The sequence below is a fragment of the Copadichromis virginalis genome, linkage group LG23 (assembly GCF_057382275.1).
Source record: "Copadichromis virginalis isolate Kocher_CV1m ecotype Utaka linkage group LG23, C_Virginalis_male_GT1.1, whole genome shotgun sequence".
NCBI classification, from domain to species: domain Eukaryota; kingdom Metazoa; phylum Chordata; class Actinopteri; order Cichliformes; family Cichlidae; genus Copadichromis; species Copadichromis virginalis.
This window is the reverse complement of record NC_140639.1, coordinates 45,177,648-45,201,915: the sequence shown is the minus strand read 5'-3', so window position 1 is coordinate 45,201,915 and position 24,268 is coordinate 45,177,648. Positions and strand designations below refer to the sequence as shown.

The window sequence follows — 24,268 nt, the reverse complement described above, 5'->3', positions numbered from 1 at the left end:
AGCAAACCTGCCGCCATCGCTTCTTCACAAAAAGGTCAGAACTAGCTGCAGTGCAAACTCCCCACTTGCACCCTGTAGCAACTTGACACAGATTAACAGTGATGCACTAATTGAACACATGAATAGATCAGCCTGCAAGTGGTTTGCTTTATGGTTACATGGCCTATTATTTACAAAGTAGAGTGAGAGGAGTGGGGGGACAAGAGTACAAAGGTGGGGGTGGTTGCACAAAATTACCACTGCATAATGCAGTGTGTGCACGCTTCAGATATTTGTATATCCTGTCATTTCCATTATTAGCATTCTGCACCAAAATGTGTTACAGCCGATTTAAAGGTGATGCTGTGTGTGCATGTTACTACGCTGGATGGTGTGAGTGCATCGCACACAGCAAAATGGCAGTTGGCCGTCTTTACAGGCAGCCACGCTGCTGCTGCATGACTCGTTTGAGTTGACGTAAGCCTTTCTGTTGTGCGCATCCCCCTCCACCACCCCATCCTCCTCTGACCCTCCCTTCCCCGTGTACCCCCTCTCTGCTACGCAGCTGCTGGATTATCACACTCCCGACTGTGAAAGCCTCTCTGCCACGAGTCACATGGCGACTGAGTGGGAGAGACAATCATATGGTGATGCGTGTCGGAGAGAGAGAGGCAAAGGCGAGCAATACGTCAGCGCACGACGCACACACATAAGATGCTGTGGCACTAGGCCACACCCAGTATTCCTAATTTATGCTTGAAGATAAGATCTTTAGAAAGTGTAACTCAAGGATTTAACAAAGAGGAAACTCCAGCCGAGTTTCCTCTCATGTCTTAAAACATCTTTAAATCTCCAGGGGTGAAACCCCCCCCAAGACAAAACAGTTAGCCATGTTCTTTGTCTTTGATAGCCTGGTAATACATTTTCACAAATTAAAATCCAGTACAGTGTTTGCTAAAGTGTAACTGCTGGATCCCAAATTGCAGAAACATCCTTGGCCTTATGTCAAGAAGCGCTGCACATTCAAGGAGTAGAAATCCTTTTAATTTAACAGAAAACAGCACGTCAAAATGGAAAAGCATCCGTTTTTTAAGCTCGTGGCCTGTATAGCTGCAGAAAAGAGGACTTGTTTGGATTTGAGAATGTGGGTCACAGTGACCCTGCACAGAACCTCTGTGCCTGCAGATGAGCTCAACAGCCAGGACGTCAAGCGCGACACGGGCCAGCTGAAACATAACAAGCAGAAAAATAGCTGACAGATCTAACTGAAGCTCCGTAATTGAATATTTCAGCCGTACGGTCATAACAGATCAAACTGAGTCATTATTTGAGCACCGTTTGAAGCCTACTAATTAACTCAGTCAAACTGACTTAAAAATCACTGTGTGAGGTCCACCAGTTAGTGAGCTTTGGCACTTTAATAGCAATGGGAGTGCACAGTCATTCGTTTGTGCGCAGGTAATAAAAACCAGGCTTAATCTCAGAATGATTTATGTCATGATAGAAGCAAGGGAAGATAGCAGAGCAGGCTAAACCTAATAACAGTCACTGTAATGCACTAAATACAGCCAAAGTCACACATAAACAGACTGAAGACAGACGTTAAAAGGGCCACCAGTGAAAAACAAAACACAAAAATACAGTCAAGCAGGTTTTAGGTGAAGTGGACACCTGCTTCTCGTGACGAGTGACTCCCTGTTCTCAGTGAGTGACTAGACGTCTGAAAAGGCACACCTAGTGTTTCACACACATCAGGAAACAGCTGGTCCATTCTCTCCCACACGATAACAAGTCAGTCGAGAGTGTAACTCTGACTCATTGTGACGTAAGCGCGCGTGAGGGGTGGCAAAAAGGCATGTCAGGGCACACGAGCTGCATTACCAGTTCCTGTTGAGCTTCTGATGAGGACTGTGTGACGGTAGGATAGAAACATGTTGCATCCACAAAGCAGTAAACGTGTCCTGACACCGGTGAAAATTCAGCTCGTGGCTGTCGGCTGTGATCCCCTCTGAGGAAGATGATGAACACTAGGCTGTTGCGCGCGACACGTTCAAACTGGGCTCCAGGATGGGTCCGGCATTTTACGCCCATGTTGCTTTCATCATAACCAACACAGTGTGGGTGGTTAGCCCTGCTGGTCTTCGCTGCTCCCCTCAAACCTTCTGCCTTGCTTTTCTGCATGTGTGCATATGTGGTTGTTTCTCATCTGCAGATGGGACCTCCCACAGCTGAGGGCAGCACGCTTGCTGCTAAATGACAAAGCTACCTAAAAAAAAAATCTAATTAAAATTAAGCAGTATCCTGTTGCCTCTACTCCTTCCCTGCTGCTGTTTATTAGTGAAGACAACTCATTACAGAGCGGGGCTTTTTCTCCTCTGCAACCTCTAAATATTCAGACGTAAGTTCCAGAGGAATGTGTGCAGATTTTTATGTTAACCAGACTCGAGTATAATTACATTTCACCACAAGAGCATTTTTAGCACACCAATGATAATCCATTATGTTGCGCCAAATCTATCTTTTTGATTTAAAAGTATATGTAGGGTGACATTTAAGGCTTACCTCTGTGACATCCATGACCTTGATGGCAGCCAGCTGTCCAGTCTTGACATGTCGTCCCTGCAAAGACAACAAACAAAAGCATATGAGCATTCAAGCACATGGCAAAGGTCACTGTGGTCTTATCAAGTATGCTGTACATTGCTATTTAAATTGTTTTAAATAGCAATGTAAAAGCTTTAGTTATAGCCAATATACTCATTCAAAACAGGTGGTGAACTGGTTTATAAATTAACTGGTGTATCCACATTTGGTGACAGGTGGCTCTTTGGTTGTCCAAATATGGTCACATCCATTTTCCAAAACGCAAAGGATACAAAGACTACTCGTTTGAGGCCTTAACAAGATTAAAAAGGTAAAGTCAGTCCATTTATTAGGTTATTTAATAGAGGAAAAAAACAGATAAACATACTAATGGTATAAGTGTGTAACTGAACAAACTGATGCATTCTCATAATGCATCAATTAACAAAACATTTGCCTGCTCCAATGTGTTAAAAATATATTGGAGCAGGCATCAGTTTATGGAAGTCACCGTGTTGTAATGCCATCTTGAATACAGAGGCCGAGATGGACATTGTTGCACATAATCTCAATTTAGTTATGTGGCTAGAGAGAGCAGCGCGCCAAAGGTGGAAGTGAAGAGAGCTTCTTGGCATTTGTGTACCATGGAGGCAAATTTTAATTCACATTTGCATCTCCAAACTCAATGTATGAACAATCATAACTTAGTTTTATCATTCAAGAAGAGGTCTCCTTCACCAAAGAAGCAAAAACGAATAGAAAAGAGAATATGACTGGCTCTGGATAAAATGCCATCCTCAGACATCATCTCCTGAACTGAAGTCAGCAGCAGCTGGTTATAAGTTAACATTATGCTAGCTAATGTTAGGTTCAAGTATCCTAAAAATATCAGTTTCTCTCTAATAAACACTAACGCCAGCCAACAGCATAAACAACAGCGGGTCTTACTGACAGGATATCCTCAACAACTCACCTCAGGATCGCTGTCAGAAGCGAGCTTGTTTGACTTGTATCAGACTCGTTTTGTTAAGTTTTACAGGTTCCTTCAGAGTAAACAAACAGACACGAGGTAAACAGCAGCCTGACAGCCTACACTCACTACAAATACTAGAGGTGGGAATCACCATACATCCCACGATACGATATTATTGCAATTTTTAAAAATATTTTGCGATATTCAGATTCTGTACATAAAGGTAAACTTTATCAATATTCATTTTATCTAATATCAAAGTCTCGCACTCAGTCTTTCTCTCATTTCAGTCAGTTTTATTGTTGACAAACTGAACGGTTTGCATTACAGTCTAGTCCAACTTAACTGAATGCAACCATCTGGTACAATTATAGCTATTCTGAACTACGCAATTTATGAAACCTATGCAGCCCATTCAGCAACTGAAGAATTTGAAAGTAAATTAAAACAAAATATAATTTTACATTAAATAAAAAAGTTTTAAACTTAATTAAAATAAAACATGTCTTAAATTAAAATGAGTAAACTGTCATGTTTATTGCTGCCAAAAAAAAAAGTTAAACACATTTGGACAGTGAAGGAATGTCAGGATTCTTGCTCAGAAAAAGGATCAACATGCTCTGAAGTCAGAACACAAAAACCTTTTTTGTAACAAAATATCGATTTCTGCTGTCCCTGTATCGATACATTATTAGCAAACAAAATATCACGATACTACACAGTATCGATTTTCCCCCCACCCCTAACAGATACCATAGCCAGGACTATGCGCTTGAATTGGGAGGGCAAAAAGTAACAAAGTTAACTGCAATCTGCAGTCTGACATCTAGTGGAGATATTTTACACACTGTAACTTTAAAGCCATTAAACGAGTAGTCCACAACTCACTGCATGTCCTCCGTTATACAGTCTTTGCTATTTTCATACATAACACAATGACTTATTTAAAAAAAATATATAGAAAATAAAAAAAATTCCTGAGTTGCAACCCCAATACAAGGACTTCAATTACTGTATCTAATTAAATTACATGTTTGACCGCCATTTTTACCATATATTTCACACGGGAACTGAGATCAAGAGTTGGATTGTTCCTATCAAAGAAAGCAGTTTCAAGTCTTTTGTATCGCACAGCCCATGTAAAACTATGATATACACAGCACCAAACAGAAACATGCGATTCCCAAGCCATGAAGCCCCGACATTCCCAGACTTCTCTGCTCTCCTAGCACCCTACTGCCACTCCTTACATAAACAAAGGGACCAAAATAGTGGCCTCCCTACATCCCCCTCCCTCCCCTCAACCCTGAGACGAGATAAAACATGGGACATTTTTGGAAGCTGACCCACATGGGTATTCCCCTTCTCCACTGCAGTGATACTCTGTCTCTCTGCCTACCACTGCTGCAATGTACCGGACACATGTGTCAATTCACTGTACAGTCTTTTGTGCATGGCTACAGAGAAAACGGCTTCTCACACACATATGTGCAGCCTCCCTGCCGACACCACCGTCGTCATCTTAGCCAGTGCATTCCATAGTCAATTGAAACTGTATGGATTATGACAATAAAAGCTATGCAGGCTTTGGGGCCCTCTGTTTTCACTGGGCAGGAGAGGTGGGGGCGATGAGAGGGACACTTTACAATGACTTTAATCCTCTCCACTTTGATCCCAGGGGTTGCCTCTGCAAAAACAACAGAGGCTGACATTGTAGCCGTCACCTCCTCGTGCACATGCAGTCTGTTTTGCTAGTTTACAGGTGCAGCCGAGGAACTCCGCAGTCATCCTCATGCCTCATGTGCACTGAAAAAGTCGACATTAAATGATTATGATTTTTGAGTCAAACATAATTAACTGAATCTTAGATTGTATTATTGTTAAATCTTTATGTAGTTAATACTTGTTTAAAGCTTCTTAAAAACAAAGAGTTTCTGGGAAAACCTGACAGGCATTTTTCTCCATTTTCAGACCAAATGACTAATTGGTTCATTGAGAAATGACTGGGAGACTAATCAGTGTACTATTGTGATAGTTACCACCTTATTATAATGGAAACAAAAATTTATCCATCCTGTGACTTCAGTAACATATTAGTCAGCTAATTGAGAAATGAGCCAAACATGCACTGGGTCCCTGGATGTCTACAGGAAGATTTCACTGCGTGAGTCACGAACTTTGTTTCTAACTACCGACCACAAACAAGACCAACACTGAAAAGGAGCAGAAAGGAGAAAAATAATCAAGACCGTCTTTGTGTTTTGGCTCTTCTGCAGCCCCTCTCCCATTAGCATTAGAGCTCACTCTCAAAGACAACTTGTTGGATCCAACGCTGTGACGCTTTCATCCAGGGGATGAAAAAAATAAATAATAATAATAATAAATCTGATGCTATTTGGATTTTCCACAAAGACCATCCGCATAATTGCGGGATACATTCAACTCAATAACAACGCAGTTAATCTCCCTCGTTGGCTGTTAATAAATTAAAGCTGTTAATTCGTACAGTTTTACAGTTGACAGCGCCTTGATGAATGTGTACAAAACTATGACAGCCAAGCTAAAATTCCTAGTCGTATAAATCCAAGTTTTTTTCCAGCTTCTGGGAGGGTTATCTAAGCCACAAGGTTATTGCATTTTGATACCACAACACAACTGGGTTACACATCATTAGCACATGAGCAATGAGAGGAGTGCTTGGTTTACAGTCAAGCTCCAAGTTTTGACTTTATCCTCTTACAACATGCACTTATTGTGAAAACACTTTGGGGTTAAACATTATGTTGCACAAGTAAACAGAAATGAATCAGCACATATGAAAATAAACAGGCTTTCAGAAAAAAAAAAAAAAAAAAAAAAAAAAAAAAGGATGTCACCAAATCTATGCAACAGATCCTAAAACTACTCTTCTTAATCTGGGGTATTCTTACAAGCACTGTCAAAAAATAAGCTCTAAGAACTGGTCTAGCAAGAGCTTAGCAGGCACTTAGCCATACCAAGTGCAGCTTGTAGACATGTTCAAACTCCAACCTGTTCTGAGTCAACTCATCACATGGCGACACTTCGTCAGGAGTCTTATGTGTCAAGATTTAAAGCACTGGGTACCCTTTCAGCACCATTTTCAACATGCAGGTTAGTCCATTTGACGTTAATAGGTCCCTAAATGCAGCGGTAAATAAGGTCTGCCGGGGTATTGTCACTTTCAGTGGATGGAGCAAAGAAAATTCTGCAGGCTTGCTACATATGAGATTTTGCCAGAAGTCTGAAGAGTATTTTTCTACTGTGAAAGAGTGAAAGACATCCCACAAAGATTAAAAAATAAATAAAATAATTACCAGGCGGGACATCTTTTTGTTTCGAGGTGAGCGATTAACGTCATCAGTGAGTGTCCTAACTGTTAACGCCAACTTTGATCCGCTGTTATTTAGACTTACTTGGCAATGAAAGTTTTTTGTTTGTTTTTTTTTACTTTTCCCTCATAAAGACGACATCTGATGACGTCGCCTGTACCCTTAAAGATAAGTTTTGACACCTCGGCGTATGTCAAAGATGTGGTTTGAAGACCATTAGAACCATTTCTGGGTATTCCCAAGGGTAGCTGCATAGGCAGAGACCACCCTCACCCACTTCTGATCCATACCCAGTCATTTTGGTCTATAAGCAAGCCTGAAATATGACAGAAACCACTCTGTACAGAAAAGCGCTTCAAAAGGTTACTCCCAGCAGTCTTTCAAGGGGTAAACCATTGAGTATGGGATGAGTTGGGAGTGAGTAAGTTTTACAAACTTGTGCAAATGCACAATCATCTGATATGTATAGAAGTATCACTCCCTTTAAAAATTTGTCACGGGGTTCCAAAAAGAAGGCAACAGAGACACTTCTGCTTAAGTTAAACCCAATTTTAGCAACAGACATCATAAACTGTTACATGCTGTCTGGTCTCTAATGCGCTCTGTGACAGTTTGCCTCATGTCTTCACAGCAGAACTGACTGACCACACGTCAACTTCCACTATTTTTTAATATCCCAAAGCTCCTACATAGGCTTGAAACTAGTCTTTAAACATGTCTTGTTTATAAATTTATAGTAATTAAATATATTAAGTAATTCCTAACTAATCAGACAGCCGGTGAGGCTCAAGTTATTTTATTGAATAAATCAATATTCAGCTGATCGGTTCCAATCAGTCATGCAGTAGAGCCCATGGTACAAAGCTGGGGATGGGAATCGACTTGGGTTGATCAGAGGAGGCCTGCAGCTAGGCACTGCAGGGCCCGTTGAAGTAGTCAGCTAGGTGTGGCTGTGGAGGGGTTATCTGAGGCACTCAGCTATCACTCAGCCCTCCCTGGCCTCCATCTCTACTCCTCCATCACAGCTCCTCTTAACCATGGCCAGATGAGTTCCTGGCAACCCTCCAGCTCAGCACTAAAACCACTGAATGACTTACTGCCTTCAGAGCCAAAGACATTAACTTAAAAATCTACCCTAAAACTAAATATGCTCCACTATAAGGGCTTCCATTAACAACGCTGTGGAGAAATCTCACTCAACACAAGAAACCCGATAAGGAAAGCTGCTTTAGAGCTGCCATAATGGGCTTTCCCGTTATTTCACAAGCCATGTGAAGAACACACACACTTCACGCGCTGTCATAGTGTCTGCGATGTTTCACAATTACAGGTACGGCTCCGTTTGTTTTGGAGACTAATAAATCCAGCTGAAGATCAGTGTTGGGAAAGCAGTGATTCATGTTTTTTTGGGTGGATTTTCACTTGACAGAAATGAGCGGCAATGCTCAGCAGTGTTGTTAGCGGTCCGCCTACAGAGCCAGTACGGACAAAGGGGGAGTACTGGTTTCCACAAGACTGACCTGAACCTCTGCCTCCCTGCATATTTCGCATTAAAGTAAGATCGACCTGGGAACCCATCAGCTAGCCTGCTGACCAGACCTTGAGAGATCCAGCGACGACAGAAAATAACCATTAGCGATGCAAAGTAGGCGGGTCTCAAGTTAAAATTAACATTGAAGTAAGCAATTCAAGTGACTACCAATGAGAGTAAGTTAATTTGTATATGATGGGGTGGTAAAAGCATTACTTATTTTGTCTTTTGTTCTGGTCTCTGTCAAGATGGCGGCAGACACTCACTGTTGTACCTCTCTCTTGAGGTCCTCTCTGTCAACTCAAAATTTTTGGACAGTACTGCCTTTCTCACCCAGACCTATGTATACTAACAGTATTCCCTATTCCCATTGGTAGTACCTTGAAGGGGGGTTAGGGGGCTCCTTTTGAATCCAAAGCTTTGAATGGCCATTCATCCATTTCTACTGCTTATCCAGGTTCGGGTCACACAGGTAGAAGCTCAGACTTCCCTCTCCCCAGCCACATCTTTCAGCTCATCCAGGAGGGCACACCAAGTCCAAAGCCGGCTGAGAAATGGTTTGCCCCGGTGCATCCTCCTGGTATGAGATACCCGCAAACACCTCACCCAGGAACCATCATAGTCAGATGCCCGAACTTCCTCAACCGGCTCCTTTCAATGTGGAGGAGCAGCAGGTCTACTCCGAGTCCTTGACCCACCTCCTCATCCTACCTCTAAGGTAAAGCTCAGCCACACTTTGTAGGAAACTCATTTCCAGTGCATGTATCCACAACCTCATTCTTTCAGTCACTACCCGGAGCCCATGATCATAGTTTGAATGGTAACTCGACAGCGTCGCTTTTACGCTCAGCTCTCTCTTCACCAGAACAGATCAGTACGGCGTCCGCCTGGATTGTCCACTTGCACTGGGAGTACCAGCCAATTTCCAGGCCTTCCATTAGAAGCTGCCTGTTCTCAGATTTCCTCTTCTGCCAGTAATTGTTTACGAATGCAGATCCATTTTTAAATTGTGAGCAGTCATTGGTTGTCTGATGCATTTCAGCAAACAACATCGCTGGTACTTGAATGTAGCCACAGCCTGCTCGTTGATGCCCTGGCTGATCGTTATTAGACTACAAATGGAAGCCAGAAAGCTTCTGCTGCCAAAAATAGTGCATCTTTCCTACAAATCCTGCATATTCATATCTAGAATCTGTTTATTCTGATCAAGCAAAGCAATTAGTTTCACACAGGCTGGCTTTATAACCAGGTCAAACTTCTGCTACTTGCCAAAAAGATAAAAATGGCTCCACCTTCCATTGCACAACCTAGTGCTGAAATTGAGCGACATGCTCTCTAATTAGCCATGCGGGTGCAAAACAAACTTGGTTTCACATTATTAGTTCACACAGTGAGGGAAGAGAGAGAACTGCTTGCAGTGGTAGTTTAGTGCTTTTAAAAGGCTACCCATGTTAAGACCGAGGAGATGGATGACCTCAGTCTTTGCTCAAGTCATGAGAAGCTCTAAGGTGACATCTGAACCAGCAGAGTGAGCAGGTGGGCAGACAAAAGTCAGAGCCTCCATGTACCTTTCACACATATATTAAGACTTCTGCCTGCAGATAAATTCCAGGGAAAAAATGATCCATCAGCCGTTAGAAGCAGCACATGACATGTAAGGCTGTGAGCTGCCTGTGCTTCTCCGGGCTCTGCTGCTGCATACCAGCACACTGACCCAATTCTCACACAGAGACACACAAAGCCTCGGCCCTGCTGCCTCCGAGCCCAGCTCTCCCCAGAGAAGCACGGATGGAAGTGGCACAGAAAGAGATGAGAAAGCAGAGAGGGGAGTGCGCGAGCGAAGGGATGAGGAGGGAAAGCCGGGAGATGGAAAAGGTGAAAAGGAATGCGCAGAGAAGAGGAGCAAAAACACAGAAAGCTGAGTAATGGTCTGAAACAAGAGGCCAGTTGATGTGACAGGACAAGTATTGATCACTGCTGCAGCAAAGGCTTAAAAACGCATTGCCTGTACATTTCGACAACACTAAAGATGTGAAAGCACCGAAGACTAAGGCTGCAAATGACAGCTCTGTTTCTCTTCACCTGCCAATATGCAGTTTTCACACAGTGAAGTGTCCTAGTGAAGGTTTTATATAAGCGTCAACTGAATGTGGGATGACTGGGAGCCATTAAGAAGTTAAAATAAAAAAAAGAAAGATTTAGAGCATTAAAACAAGAGATCTTGAAGAGAAAGAGCTATCATGTAAAGGCGCTGGAGGAAGACAGGCAAGAGGCTGTCTCGTCTGCCTGCGCCTTTGTGTCTCATCTCAACACCACTCAAGTAATGAGGCGGCTCAATGAGCTGCACACAGACAACAACACACACTCACGTACGCGCATACACACAGACAGACACTGAAAGTTTTGTTCGGGCAGTGTGGCGAGTCAGGGGACACTGTAAGTCTTGTGACACCCATTAGAGAGAGGGTCACTGTGGGGGAGATGGGGACAATAAGGGATACACAGCGTCAGATAGAGAGGATGCAGAGTAGAGGAGTGTGTTGGATCTCATATTCACCAATTTAATACGGGTTTGAAATGTTTCACTCATCACGCAGGGCCTTCAACGCCCACCGATTCTGACCTAACAGCTGCACGGCCAATCAGCAGCCGAGCTCCCGGGACCTTTACCACAGAGCCCTATATGGCATTTATCAATTAGACACTGTCACAAGGCCCAGCTATGGCATCGAACCCACAGGCCTGCAAGAAAACCAGCCATCACTTGTCCTACATTCATTAACTCAATGTGACTGGCAGAATAGCCGCAGGCCCGCATTCCTACATATTAAATTATAATCACAAGGATTTTCTGGAAATGACAATCGGGACTTAAGGGCTAACCAGTCTTATAATTTCTCTCTTCATAAGCAATTTCAATTTTTCACAAAAATTTACAAGCTGCTCAATAGATAATATTCAAATTTTATAGCTTTTCCAAATCCTTGGAATTTGACTTAGAATTGTGTAACATCTTGCCAAATAAACAATTTTTATTCAAATTTCCAGGTCTTAAAGATTAAACTGATATTGCTGATACTGGGTGGACTAATACTGGATTACCACTGGGAACTCGTCATGATAAGACTGGACAAACTGCCTTGCTCTCTTAGTGAATCTGGTTACCCTAAAGGCAGCAGCACAGGGGTTGATGAAGATTACCCTGAAGCCAGATGAGCTCCAGTTTAACTTCAGGGTGATCCATCTACAGTGACCTGATAGTCGCTGCTTCAATCATCTCAACTGTAACCAAATCCAATCTTTCACTTCATCATTTCTTTAAGCTAATTACCAACAACAACCAGTCAGGTTAGCCCCGAGGTAAACATCAGTCTCCCCCTGTGGCTGGTAGGCAATGAAAGACTCCAAGAGAGGTTCTCCTCCTTCCTCAGCAGCAGCTCCAACCCTTCACACATAGCTAGCCCCCTGAGGACTGCTTCTTATTCTTATTCTGAGGGAAGGGGGTGAGGCTGCCCCAGAGGTCAGGGGAGAAAACAAAGGACAGCACTACTGAGGCTCAAAAATCGTAATGTCTTTTATTAGCTTCCTGGACAAAAATCAGCCCTCTGTATATGATACCCTTAAATGAAATGTGAGGGACTAGAAATGACTGTTTCATGCAGTGCATATGCAAATATGAAATCATCCCTGCAATTCTTTGATCCCCCCCCCCCCAGTATTCAGCCACGTGACCATCACGGTGATGTCACCAAGTGATGTTGCTGCACCACATCCAACATGGATTTTGCCGCACCACATCCAACATGGATTTTGCCCACATGAAACATGGTGGTGTGAAAATACTGGTGGCACAGCCTTGGCACATCCCATGGATGCACATCAGGCAGGTCAGCAGGGGCCCCTTGCCTCAGACCTGACTATATATGGCCATTCTGTAGAGCAGAGAGAATCTTCCCCACATACCATGCACAATATGAAGAATCATGTCTTTTTCTGAGTTTCTCTACTATCTCTCCCTTTTTTTAAATACTTATATCCAGAAGCAGGTCTGCTAAGCCAGCTGGTCCAGGGCCAACTGATAAAGAGGGAGAAAAGCTCAGTGAGACTCTCGTCATGCACTGCAAAAAGCAGTGTGTATTGCTTTAACATAACTAATGATAAATTGGGTGCGACAGACCTACACTGCCTTCACAATGACTGGATATTCACTACAAACTTTATACGATGGGTCATGACCGACAGAACTCTTTAGACATGCCAGAACTGGCTAATAGCACAGTTTTAAGCTAATTTGTGTTGGGAATTTAAACAAAAGCAAGGACTTCATTTTAAGGTTTCTGAACGAGCTACAACATCCAGCACTCAAGTGACAAAACTGCAGTACCTTAAATGACCACTTGAGGCTGTCTCTAAAAGACCAAAGTTCCTCATAGGGAAAAAAAACAACTTAACAAATGCCCATCATGAAACTCAACACATTAGCAGCTTTCTTATTTAAACAAACAAAAGCTATATAGACATTTAACTTCAACTCACCATTTGAATTGTATGAAGAAGTTAATTAAGTTAGTTTATCTGTAGAGTCGGTGCCTTTTGGGGCTTTTTTATCTGATATAAGATAACATGAAGATTCCTTTATTGGCGCCATACTTGGGCATCATACAGTGAAATCGGAGCAGCGCTATGGTTTCAGCAGACTAGCATACATGCATTTTACATGCTTTACTCATGCATACAGTACAGCAAAATAATATATATAAATTTCTTTATTTTGTATGTGTTTGTAGTGCTATAGTCTGACAAAAAAAAACAACAACACTGTGCAGTTGATTGTATAAAATGTCCACAGAAAAAGGGAGACCCCCCCCCCCCCTCAATTTCTATTTCTCGCTAGCCAAACTTACTAGCAGCTGATAGCTTAGCACTAAACACATTGAAATATGGTGATTTCTGGCACCAAAACACAAAGGCAATAATTCTAAGCAAAAGGCTTTAAAACTGAATTTCAAAAACTATTGGGGTGATGTAACAGACGGTCCATCTTTTTATACAGTTTGTTTTTCTGTAACTTCTAAACTCCAAATAAAACCAAACAGGTTGGACTAATATTTATATTTATAATTTATATGCTGGCCTTTCAGCTAAAGTACACAACCATATTATTTATAAAATTTATGAATCAAGTTAGATTAAGTGCATTCAATCTGTTTGGAGGTCCAGGCTTTCATTCCAATCAGCTTGTTGGTCAAAGCAATATTAAAGAGGTTTCTATTTTTTTTCTTTTAGCTATAAAGTCATTTTCATTATGGCTTTCAGTCAAAAACTGCTGTGCTGTGTTTTCAAAAGCAACTGTAATCTGGCATCTCTCCAGTGGCAACGGATGCCCTCTTGGCAAAGAGCACTGCAACGCAGCATGGCCACACGAACCTTGACTTGGCAATTTGGGTCTTAGAGAAAAAGCGTGCTCCATTAATCTTTGAGGATAAAGCGTAAAGCTGAAAGTAGGAGGACACAGCACAAGTGCCATGCATACATTTTAAATGCTATTGGTCAAAACAAGACTTTGTGTCAGTATCACACTCATATAGCTTATTTTATGCCTTCCAGTGATGAAAATCTTTCTACATTACACCAAACAAATTTCTTGTTTAACACAAGCACCAGCCTGAAAAAGGTCAAAAAATGTAAAATTGGTAAAATGAGGACTAGAAAACCACGAAATCTGGCAAAAACTAAAACAAATCATTTTAGTCCCTCCTCCTCCTTTCTGTGCTCTAAAATGACATATCAGATATCAATATCAGACAGGACTCGGTGGTTAGAGTGGATACTGTCACGATCACTTTATTGTAAGGTTGTCAGAAGACTGATATGAATGCAAAATATGCATGGATACGCTTGACACCAACTTTTAATGGAGAGCAGACATTCTACTCCCAATAATCTGCCTAAAAAGGAACAAAAACCACAAAAGCAAAGCTCTCAAAGGAATTAAAAGTCACCACAAAATCAGAGTAAAGAAGCTTAGTCACATTTTTTTTTTCATAAGATAACACAAAGGGGGGGGGGGGGCGCTTGCACACTGTGACCAAGTGCTGGACAAAGCAGCAAAGGCCTCAGCGGGAGAAGAATCTCCACCCCGTTTTCACTTGGGGGCTGCTGTGATTATTCAGTGGGTCCGACTTTGAAACCCTACAGACAAACACCTCCTTTCTGTGGATCTGACTGACTGGGAGACCCAAAAAGAGCGAGGGGACAAGCTAAGCTTTGTGAGAGCGGTGAGCAGGTTCTGTCTGGAATTGGACAGCTGCTCTTCTACCAGTTACACCCTCCACCACCTCCTCCTCCTCTAGCACCTCAGTCCCACTGCACATGCTCACAGGCCACATGCTCGTGCCGTTTTAACATGACAGCCAGGCTGCTGATCGACAGCTGATCAACAGGAAGCTGCAGCAGTAGAGCTCCAGCATTAGCCATGCTTTCGCTAATAGGCAGTTTGGCTTATCTTGTGCAGGCCCCTGCGTCTGTGTGTCGACCGCGAGCTAATCTGACAGCCCACTCTTGTACACGCTCTCCATTCCCCTACAGAGCAGCTCTCGCAAATAGAATTAGTACTGGACACTGAATGGAGAAAGAGATTAAAGAGGACCCAAAAAAATAATAATAATAATAATAAAAGAAGAGGGAGACGCACAAATTCTCCATCTCATAGGTCAAGCTCAAAGCAGTCTGGTGGGAAGACAGCACACATGCATCACACTTCCTTTTACACTGCACAGGGGTGCTTTCAGGTGTGGCTTCACATGCACACAGATGGATCTGCTCTGCGAGCTGAGGCGGGGGCGATCCTGGGAGTGGAGCGTGCTAGGAGATTGAATGCAGGTCAGTGGAGCACTGTGGGCTGTCAGAATGAAATACTCAGCTTAGTGCATGAGGAAAGTGATTTTTTTTTTGGTAGTCTGCATAATGCTAATGGATCTGATTAACCAGCTGCAACTACAACAGCACATGAAGGGTGCTGTGCTGCAGCACGGGCCACTAAAAAACACATCTGTGTCTTCTGAGTCTCGCTGTCCCTCCTTGGAGATGTCTGTCAACAGCAGCAATGTTAATTTTCAGCAGGGAAATGCGACACCAGAGCAGATGGTCCACAGAGAGGGATTCCCATCCACTGAACTGGAAGAAAGTCCGGATTTGAACGGGATATGTTATTTGGTTTTGTTAATTAGAAGAAGGGAAAAAAATGATGGTGCTGCAGACTAGAGTGAGGCCATGAGGATTGTGACACTCCACGCTTGCCTCTCCCCCCACCTACATTTTAGAAAGGCAGGTGATGCATCAGAGCAGATTGACTCACTCACACCCCTACTTCCCAGCTGAACAGTTAACAATAACACCAGACTCTAATCACACCAATGAACTAGAAAGACTTTCTACCATATTAACTGTCCACAATGTGGTGCAATAGCATCTAGAACCCATGCGTGCTTAATGCCACTTTCTTTGTTCCCTGGTTTGATAAGAAGGGGGGGAAGCATAGTGCCGAGCCTCCACTGTGAAAACAGGACAGGCCATGTACTGCGCCTCCAACCAACCTTGTATACTTGTCCATAGGTGCCATTTCCAACTACCTCCACCAGCTCGAATATCCCAGCTGGATCCTGGAAAGAGGGGAAAAAGGCAGAAAGGTGTTTCAATTTAAAGTAATGTCATTTAAAAAAAAAAAAAATCGTCCAAGCAACATTGTGCACTGTGAGCCAGCTGTTGCGTCCTGGTCTCCCCTACATGCCAAACGCATCTCGAACAAAGGAAAAGCAGACACTGGCAACACCTCGCTATGGCTCAGCGGTCATTTTCAATACTTCATCTCTAACAAGGAGAGCAGGCTCAAACTTGCTGCTACTACAAGTCACACTGAACGACGGAGGGTTGAATAAAAATCAAAGCAAACTGAAGAGGAAATATATATATATATATAAATTTAAAACATTTAAAAAAAACAACGGCTCGGTTCAGCAGCACTCACCCGCAATGAAGCCAAGTCTATGTCTACTAGACTTTTAGCTGGAGAGTCGTTCGCCATCTTTCAAATAAAAGCCGAGCTTTCCTTCGCCTTCGCAAAAAGTGTCCGCTGAATCATTTGCGGGGACTTCGGGGGATAAATTACAGCAGAGGCCGCCGGGGTCTCCTCTCTCTGGGATCCGCTCCTTAGCAGTAAGCGCTGAGCTCTCGTTACTCCATGTTGAGGTGGCAGCAGCGGACTCCTGCTCGCTCTCCTCTCTCAGTTACTGCCACTGGAGTCAAACGTGACTGGTAACTCTTACTTCCGGCGAGCGCTTTCAAAAATAAAACAACTTTTAAAATCGTTTTGAGAATTCTACTTTTTTTTTCTTTTTGAAAAATATTTAAAATAAAATTTGGAATGCACATACAAATATTACATTATGCTGTAGTATATATTTCTGAATAAAATAAATTCATAAGAAAAAAAAACGCTCTTTGATTGAAAGAAAATAACGTGCATGATCAGAAAGTGTAAATAAACAACCAAATAATCCTTAACCCTTACTTAGCTTACTTTGTAGGTGCCACTGAGAGCATCTGTGTAAGCTAAAAACCAAAACTATAATAATTCAAAACACAGTGGCTTAGATAAAGACAGGAAACCACACATTACAGTGAGAAAGGAAGAAAATTGATATTTTTCTTCTTTCACATGACCTTATGGCTTATGCATTCTCATAAGACCTTAACCACTGGAGGAGGAAATATTGAGGATTTTAGTGTAGGTGGACGCAGTGATACCACAGTGTAAACACACTGTGTAAAAACATGAGTGCACAGTATCAAAGGAAAAAGTGCTGAGTGAGCAGAGCCTCGTCATCGCGTAATTATGGTTTCATGGTTTCATTTTTTCAACTGAGAGAATTAATAGCATGATCTACGATAATGATTCATAACTCATTTGTTTTTAATTTGAGACATCTGTATTTTTCGTTTATTTAGTATTTTATTTTTTATTGTTATATTTTGTTTGTATATTTTTGTTCATTAAAAACTTTCATTTTATTTTAGAGTTAGAAAAAAAGGGTATTAACCCCTTCTTTTATGGCCCTTTTAACTTGCTAAGCCTTTTTACTTTATCGAGTACTGTGCAAAAGTCTTGACTCATCACTTATTTTAAGAACATTGTGCTTCCAAAGAGATCTTATAATTTTTTAAAGTGGTGTTAAGCAACAGTTCTCTGGGTTTCCGAAAGGTCTTCAATGTGTTTCTTTGGACATTGGCTGCTTTTCTCACTCACTCACTTTCAACCCAGTCCTTGTACTGAAACATTTTCAGAGGAAGAATATGTTTGTTGTTATGTTATCAACTTAACACTGACCTAACTCCGGAAATGAACCAGCGTTGTGTCTACACACAACAGACAAATGACAAAGCACGCATTTTAAATTGTATCTTCAGGCACTTTGTTGCTAGCAGCCTGTCACAAAAACACATCATTTATTTACATTTTTTTTTGTTGAATCATGAAAAAATACCAATGATAGATAGCAGAGTATGAGCTCTCACCAAAAAGTTGGCATATCTCTGCATAGTGTGAAGTGTGTTATTAAAACTTGGAGGAAACTGGACAAAGTGGATGGCGGCAGAGAACATAGCAGGGTTAAAATATATATATTTATATATCTGCAGAAGATGATCAGTATCTGAAAGTTGTTTCATTAAGAAATGGGGGAGAAAATTCAACAAAGACCTGACACTGGATGCATCTGGCCCTCCTTGATCCATCTATTGCAGGGATTTCAAACATAAGGCCCAGGGGCCAGAATCAGCCAGGCAAAGACCCCAATTTGGCCCACTGGATATCTTTTGAAAAGGGTGGGCATTTAGGACTTTTGCTGCTTTTCCTACATGTGAAACCTCCCTCATTGCCATTCACAATCTACTAACTTCGTTAAGTGACAAATTTCTATAATTTTACACATTTCTTGTCTCAATTTACACAAAGAGTCATACTGTAAAAATCTGAGAAATAGTGTTAAAGTTGCTCTTCTTTGTCTTATAATAAGGTATTTAATTGATTAAACGCATAGTTAAACGTTTGCACTTGCAGAAATTGGAGTTTTAACAGTTTTACCAGTATGCTTGCGCATGTTTCAATAGATAACTGCATCAAGTTTTTAATTTTTCTAGCAAAACATGAGGGAATGAGAGCTGGCTCAAGACTTTCACACAGCTGTGTAATGTTTGCTAAGGCAATGCTCATTATAAAACCTCTTAAACTGGTTCCTGGAAGTAAACACGTGATGAATGATCACATATCGACCTGCTTTCCAAGGGTGTAATGCTACACTTTAACTTGAAAGTCAGTCACCCACACTTCCGCTGCTCGCCTGCTCTCCCAGCTTTGCCGGAGAGCCGCACAGACACAGGAAGCCGGTCGGCTGCACATAGACAAACAGGGCTGGGCTCTCGGTGCATCAAGCGTGACCACCGAGGTGATATTAAATGAACTCCCCCCCGCTAACCGCCATCAGCCTGCAGGCCCGGTGTTTATGCAGCTCTGCCGCATGAGCAGAAGGACAGGTGGTATAAACAGAGACAGGCAGGGGAGTAGAGCCCCCACCACAGCATCCATATGGACATGCGCGCCTGAGACTTCAGTGTCAATATTGGTAATCATGGGTGTGGCAAGTGAGCAATCTCGGGAGTGATGCTACTGCTGTGTGCGTGTGCAGCACCTAAGTGTACTCCAGGGAGCAGCCTGTAATAAAACCGCTTAATTTCACCATGACTGGAGCCTGCATGCACAACACTGGCTTCTAAGGTGAAATAATGATATACTGTACAGCCAAATAATGAAGATCAACCAACAGGCTACTCATTGGTCAAAGGAGTGTAAGCAAACCTGCAGTCACTTCACTGATTTAGGTTAACCTCTGCTGTCCATATGAACGAATGTGATTCATATGGTCCACACTTAAACTGCAGCAGTGCTAAATAAACAGATCATATTAAAAAAAAACCCACATACACACAGCGACACTCCTGAGGACTTTTACAACCCTGGATCTCTGTGTGAACACCAGCAGCTGCTGTTACTTGTCACAGCTGCACAATGGAGCGTTCATCTGTTGCTCAAACAAACTTTATCTCCATGGTGGAACGACAGGACCAACCAGTCGGACAGCACGAGGGAGAGATAACCTGGCAGACAAACGTATAACAAACACGCGAGCCACAAAGCTTTGAGGCACTCGGGGTTAATACACTTAACTGAAGCTTATGCTCTGTGTAAATCAACTTAAATCCACCTTGCACAGTGTGAGCTTGGATATTTGACACTGACGATGCAAACTCCTGTCCTTGCCCTGAGCCTCTTTGATGCTTGCATACAGCTATGAAGTATTTGTTTTGCCCTTAAAGCCCTCTGCTTAAATGTCAATTCAACAGACTGGTGTGCTGACATTTAAGTTCAAAGGGTTCAAGGAGGTTTGTGGCTTCTTTCACCAAGCACTCACTTTTAAATACACTGCTGCCCCCCCTGTGGATGTTTGACATTATTGCAGCAACATCAGCTTCAGAGCAGGAGAGAAGATTCAGGGATGCAGCGAAGGAGGAGATGAACAGGGTTGATGAGATGGAGGGAGTGGATCAGCTTGTGGTGACCCCCCCCCAAAATAATCAGCTATTATAATAGTAAAATGCACACCTGAGCAATATTTAAGAAAACAAACATAGAAACACACAACTGACCAGCAAGTTTATTACAAGCCATGTCGTCTTTGTAACACAACCACCTGTCCAAAAGGTCACCCAGAGGTTGCAGAGACGCAGCAGTGTTTGTTTGTTTTTTACAACTGGGACACCTCTTGTGCCACTACTCGGCGGGTTAATAATATTATAAATAGCAACACATAATAGAAATGTTGAATTCCAAAGACAAGGACATTTACATAGTACATTTCTAATTGAAAAAAATAGCCTTTTTAAAAATCCAGTGCCAGTTTCCTTCAACGACCCGAAAGCATTAACAGCTAAATATACATCAGGTGTAATGTAAAGGCTGAAAAACTGGAGTAGTTGGCACAACACAGTCCAGGGCTTCATTTTGATTCCACATTATGATATGTGAGAAACCAAGCGTTTAAACAAAAAAGCTTTCAAAATGTAAAAAAGGAAATTCTGAAATCCACGAGAACACGACTGTCTCATCATTTGATTTATATTCACATCTTTGTGCTCCCGGACACACGCGGTCTACTGCGCCTGTATCTGGCATTACAGGAAGAGGTACTGAAAAGGATGCTGTCTGAAGCATATGGCAACATCCATTAATGAAACAGGCGATCCATACATAACAGCTACGTTACAGGGTTTACCGTCCTGCATCCCTGGCATTACATATAAAAAAAATTACAGAGAACAAATTAATCATAAATATTACAAACGTGTTCTCCACTTGATGTGTACCATACATTTGACCTTGATGCTGACGCCCCCCCTCAGCATCACCAACAAAAACCTAATAGAATCTGTGGTTATTCACTGCTCAGTGTCATTATGGCGACTTCTCACACCCCATCCTGCACCTATGTTTGCTCATCGGTTACATTTTCTATCTGCACAAACACGCTGTTAAACGTCTTAATATTAGGCAGCAGTTTGCATTCATGAGAAAGAATTGACTGTTAATTACAGTCCAACTCACTCGCAGCAAATCAAAGCTGGTTTATATATTTAAAAAACAAACATGTCTTTTAGTCGGTGTTAATTGCCTTAGTTCAGTAGAAAGTCTGGGCTTGGGTAGCCGAACAGATGGAAATCGCCCTGATAGCGTGCGTAGAGGCGCTTGACGTCTCGCTTGCTGATGCCTGAGAAGTAGTGCTCCACCTTGGTCCTGTTATAGCGTGTGATGCCTGGAGGAATGGCAGGGTAGGTCACCAGTGTGTCGATGCCTGCCGCTTTGAGGATGTACGGGGCATCCTGTTCCAGCGTCTCGTGGTGGCCGACCACGCTGTAGTTTATTCTGCATGGCGCACACAGCTCTGCGTACGTCACCCAGTGGATGATGTGCTCGCCAAACTGCCGGTCCATACGCCGGTGGCCTTCCATATCGCCGAGGTAGCGAACAAAGTCTTCGAAGTGGAGACCGGAGGCGACGAGGTCATTGTTGCGGTGAATCTTGCGATATTTCCATATAATGGCCGGAGCTATGTCGTGCTTGTACCACGGCTCGAAGCGGGGGTTCTTCACAAACTTGTCCTTGAATGCAGAGATCAGGCGCTCGAAGGGATCCCTCACAATGAAGAACTTGAAATAGGTGTCTAATCTGTTGAGGTACGAGGCAGATAAACGTTAGCGTAAGCCGCAAACACTATGTGCCAGCATCTTTCAGAAGAAGCAGCGCTGCTTCATTTTTGCTTTTTGATTTAAGGAAGTACATTTGACTACTTCAACCAGATAAGTCCACATTTATCAATGTAACTACGAGCACACCTGTGATTTATTTCCTGCTGAGTGAGGGACGACAAGCGAGGGAGGCCATTTTTCTCATGGTCATGAACAAGGTTTTCTGGGATCTCCTCCACAGTCTGGAAAGCCCCTGCAAACAACAACAACAACAATAATAATAATAATAATAATAATAATAATAATAATAATAATAATAATTCCTCATCTAAATTAACTACTTCAACAAATAGGCATGAAATTAAAAAGAACAGCACTGCTTTTACCTCCGTCCTGTCCATACTTACCATTGAGTACAATGAGGACCTTCTTCCACTGTGTATTACCCACTTTAGGCGTCTGGCAGAACAGGATCTTGTGTTTGTCACAGACAAAGATCCGGTCGAGGACAAATTTGCTGATGGAGACGTGTGTCAGATTTCTCAGGCTGCTGTTCTTACACACTGTCGAGAGCAGCTCGATTCGCTTCTGGGCGACTGACTGCCAATCTGCCACTGCGGGTACTGCTGTAGGCTGAGAAACATACACAACTTAGAGTTATGTAGAGGAGAGAAAAGGCCAATGGCATGGATTAGTTATAATTAGCAATCAGTAAATAGTCACCTGATCTGATGACTTTGGAGATTGCTTTTCAGGGCTGGACATCCCAATGGGTTTGACCACCACCTTAGTGCCTGGTACTGTCCCGCTCTGACTTCCAGCTCTCTCTCCGTAATCTAAAAAACAAACAAACACATAAATCAAATGGGACTGATCACAATCCCCCCTCCTGGGATTTCCCGCCTGTAGCTATCACCGTAACAGGTCCAGTGGCTTACCATCAACAGCTCTGAAGCTGATGAACTTGCTGAGAAACATCAGGATTAGCAGCACCCAGCCGCAAGCCCCGATGAGCAGCCAGTAGTGCCGCATCGCTTCGCACATCAGCCGACGGCCATGGAAACAGCGAGCGACTCTCCCACCTGAGCACGCACGCACGCACGCACGCACACACACACACACACGTAATGGAGATAGGACTTGACTGGCGCTAAAACTAACCTGTTAAATCGTATGTCTTAACGGTGAGCTATCCTACATAACGATTCAAGACAAGTGATAACTACACAGCTCAGGGCTAGCGACCGTGTACGGAGAAAAACTAACGGCAATGCTCTCAGCCTCTGTGTCAGCTCATCTAAATAGTGGTGCTTTCAGGCAGCTAGCTAACTGGTCAGCTAGCTAACCAGCTAGCCACATCTGTCCCTCCCAGACATGAAGCAGACAACTTAAATCGTGCTCGTTTGTTTTCTCGGCTAGACCAGTTTAAATCTCACCGCACAGACACACACACGGCCCAAAATCGAAATCAGCCTCGTAGCTTTACCTTTTTGATAAGTTGTAGTTCTACTTCGCAGCTGCACAAACTCCAGAGAACCCGTTAGATGATCCCATAGAAACGTCTCCGCTGATGCGTCCAGTCCTCTCAACGTCCAACTGCTGACAAAATAATGGAGCTCCCCTTAGCGGCAGCATGGCAGCGCTGCCATGATGATCTGACGTGAGCACACCCGAAACACCACATTTTAATTTATATAATGACGCGAGAGCATAAACAAACTCTTATTAATATATATATATATATATTTTTTAGGTTAATTACATTATTTTTCCCCAGGTTGTCCATGCTCCATAGTTTCAGAACCACCTGTTATATCAAATATAGAGGAACAGGTCCTTGGAGGTAGCAGAGATGAAGAGGCTACAGTTTACATTGGTAATGACCAGAATCAGAAGTGATTACTAGGGCTGGGCATCGTCACTGATTTCTAGAATCAATTCGATTCCGATTCACAAGGTCCCGAATCAAATCGTGGATCGAATCGTGAGGAAATTTTGCCTCACAGTCAGAAATATTATAATTCTGATCCCTTATCAGTACATATCTATATTTTTTATATCTATAAAAAGAAAGCTGACACTTGTGAGACTTTATCAAAGGTGTAAGCATCACAGCAGATTCCTTTGTGTCAAAGTAACTGAGGATAAAATACAGAAAAACATGAAGGCGGTTTTCCTGGTCTGGGTTTTTATAGGAGATGACCTTAAAAATATTGTGCAGTCAAAAACGAAGTGAAGCAGAGTAAAGTTACAGAGGTTTATTAAAGACACAGCTAAGCATTTTGCAATTTTGCATAATTTTAAAAAGTTTACATTTGTTCAGTATTGAACAGCAGAAATGAGGCTTTCTTGTTGGAAGTAATAAGTAGGGGTGGGTTTTGATTATCATTTAGAGAGAGGGAGAGCTCTACATGAAGTGTGATTTTTATCGTGGTGGAAGCAAAACAGCAAAAGTAAGAGGAAATTCGTGATAATGTTTATGTGAAGCGTAGTTTG

General features: G+C 42.5%; 2 protein-coding genes across 7 annotated transcripts in view; both read right to left on the bottom strand.

The window, feature by feature from the left end:
• LOC146681718 (mitogen-activated protein kinase kinase kinase kinase 4-like) overlaps positions 1–16,714 on the bottom strand; it is a 36,696-nt gene extending 19,982 nt beyond the window's left edge. For all 6 annotated transcript variants that reach the window (XM_085447282.1, XM_085447283.1, XM_085447280.1 and 3 more), the window contains exons 1-3: positions 16,443–16,714; positions 16,012–16,077; positions 2,542–2,598 (exon numbers count right to left, since the gene is read on the bottom strand). In XM_085447282.1, coding sequence (XP_085303408.1) covers positions 2,542–2,598; positions 16,012–16,077; positions 16,443–16,499 — 180 coding nt within the window. In that variant the 5' untranslated portion in view covers positions 16,500–16,714. The remainder of the gene's footprint in view (positions 1–2,541; positions 2,599–16,011; positions 16,078–16,442) is intronic.
• A 3,454-nt stretch (positions 16,715–20,168) lies between these two features.
• chst10 (carbohydrate sulfotransferase 10) lies at positions 20,169–23,384 on the bottom strand. Its single transcript, XM_085449384.1, has 6 exons — positions 23,259–23,384; positions 22,711–22,854; positions 22,496–22,608; positions 22,180–22,405; positions 21,920–22,025; positions 20,169–21,752 (listed from the first exon to the last, which is right to left on the bottom strand). Exons 2-6 carry the CDS (start codon positions 22,814–22,816, stop codon positions 21,200–21,202), a joined length of 1,104 nt encoding a protein of 367 aa, XP_085305510.1. The 5' UTR covers positions 22,817–22,854; positions 23,259–23,384; the 3' UTR covers positions 20,169–21,199.
• Positions 23,385–24,268: the final 884 nt, after the last annotated feature.

Excerpts from the sequence above, each read along its gene's own strand:
- chst10 (XM_085449384.1), bottom strand. The coding sequence starts at position 22,816 with ATGTGCGAAGCGATGCGGCACTACTGGCTGCTCATCGGGGCTTGCGGC. Across the intron at positions 22,609-22,710 it reads CAGCTTCAGAGCTGTTGATG|ATTACGGAGAGAGAGCTGGA; the intron begins GTAAGCCACTGG and ends TTTGTTTTTTAG. Across the intron at positions 22,026-22,179 it reads GGTCCTCATTGTACTCAATG|GGGCTTTCCAGACTGTGGAG; the intron begins GTAAGTATGGAC and ends TGTTGTTTGCAG.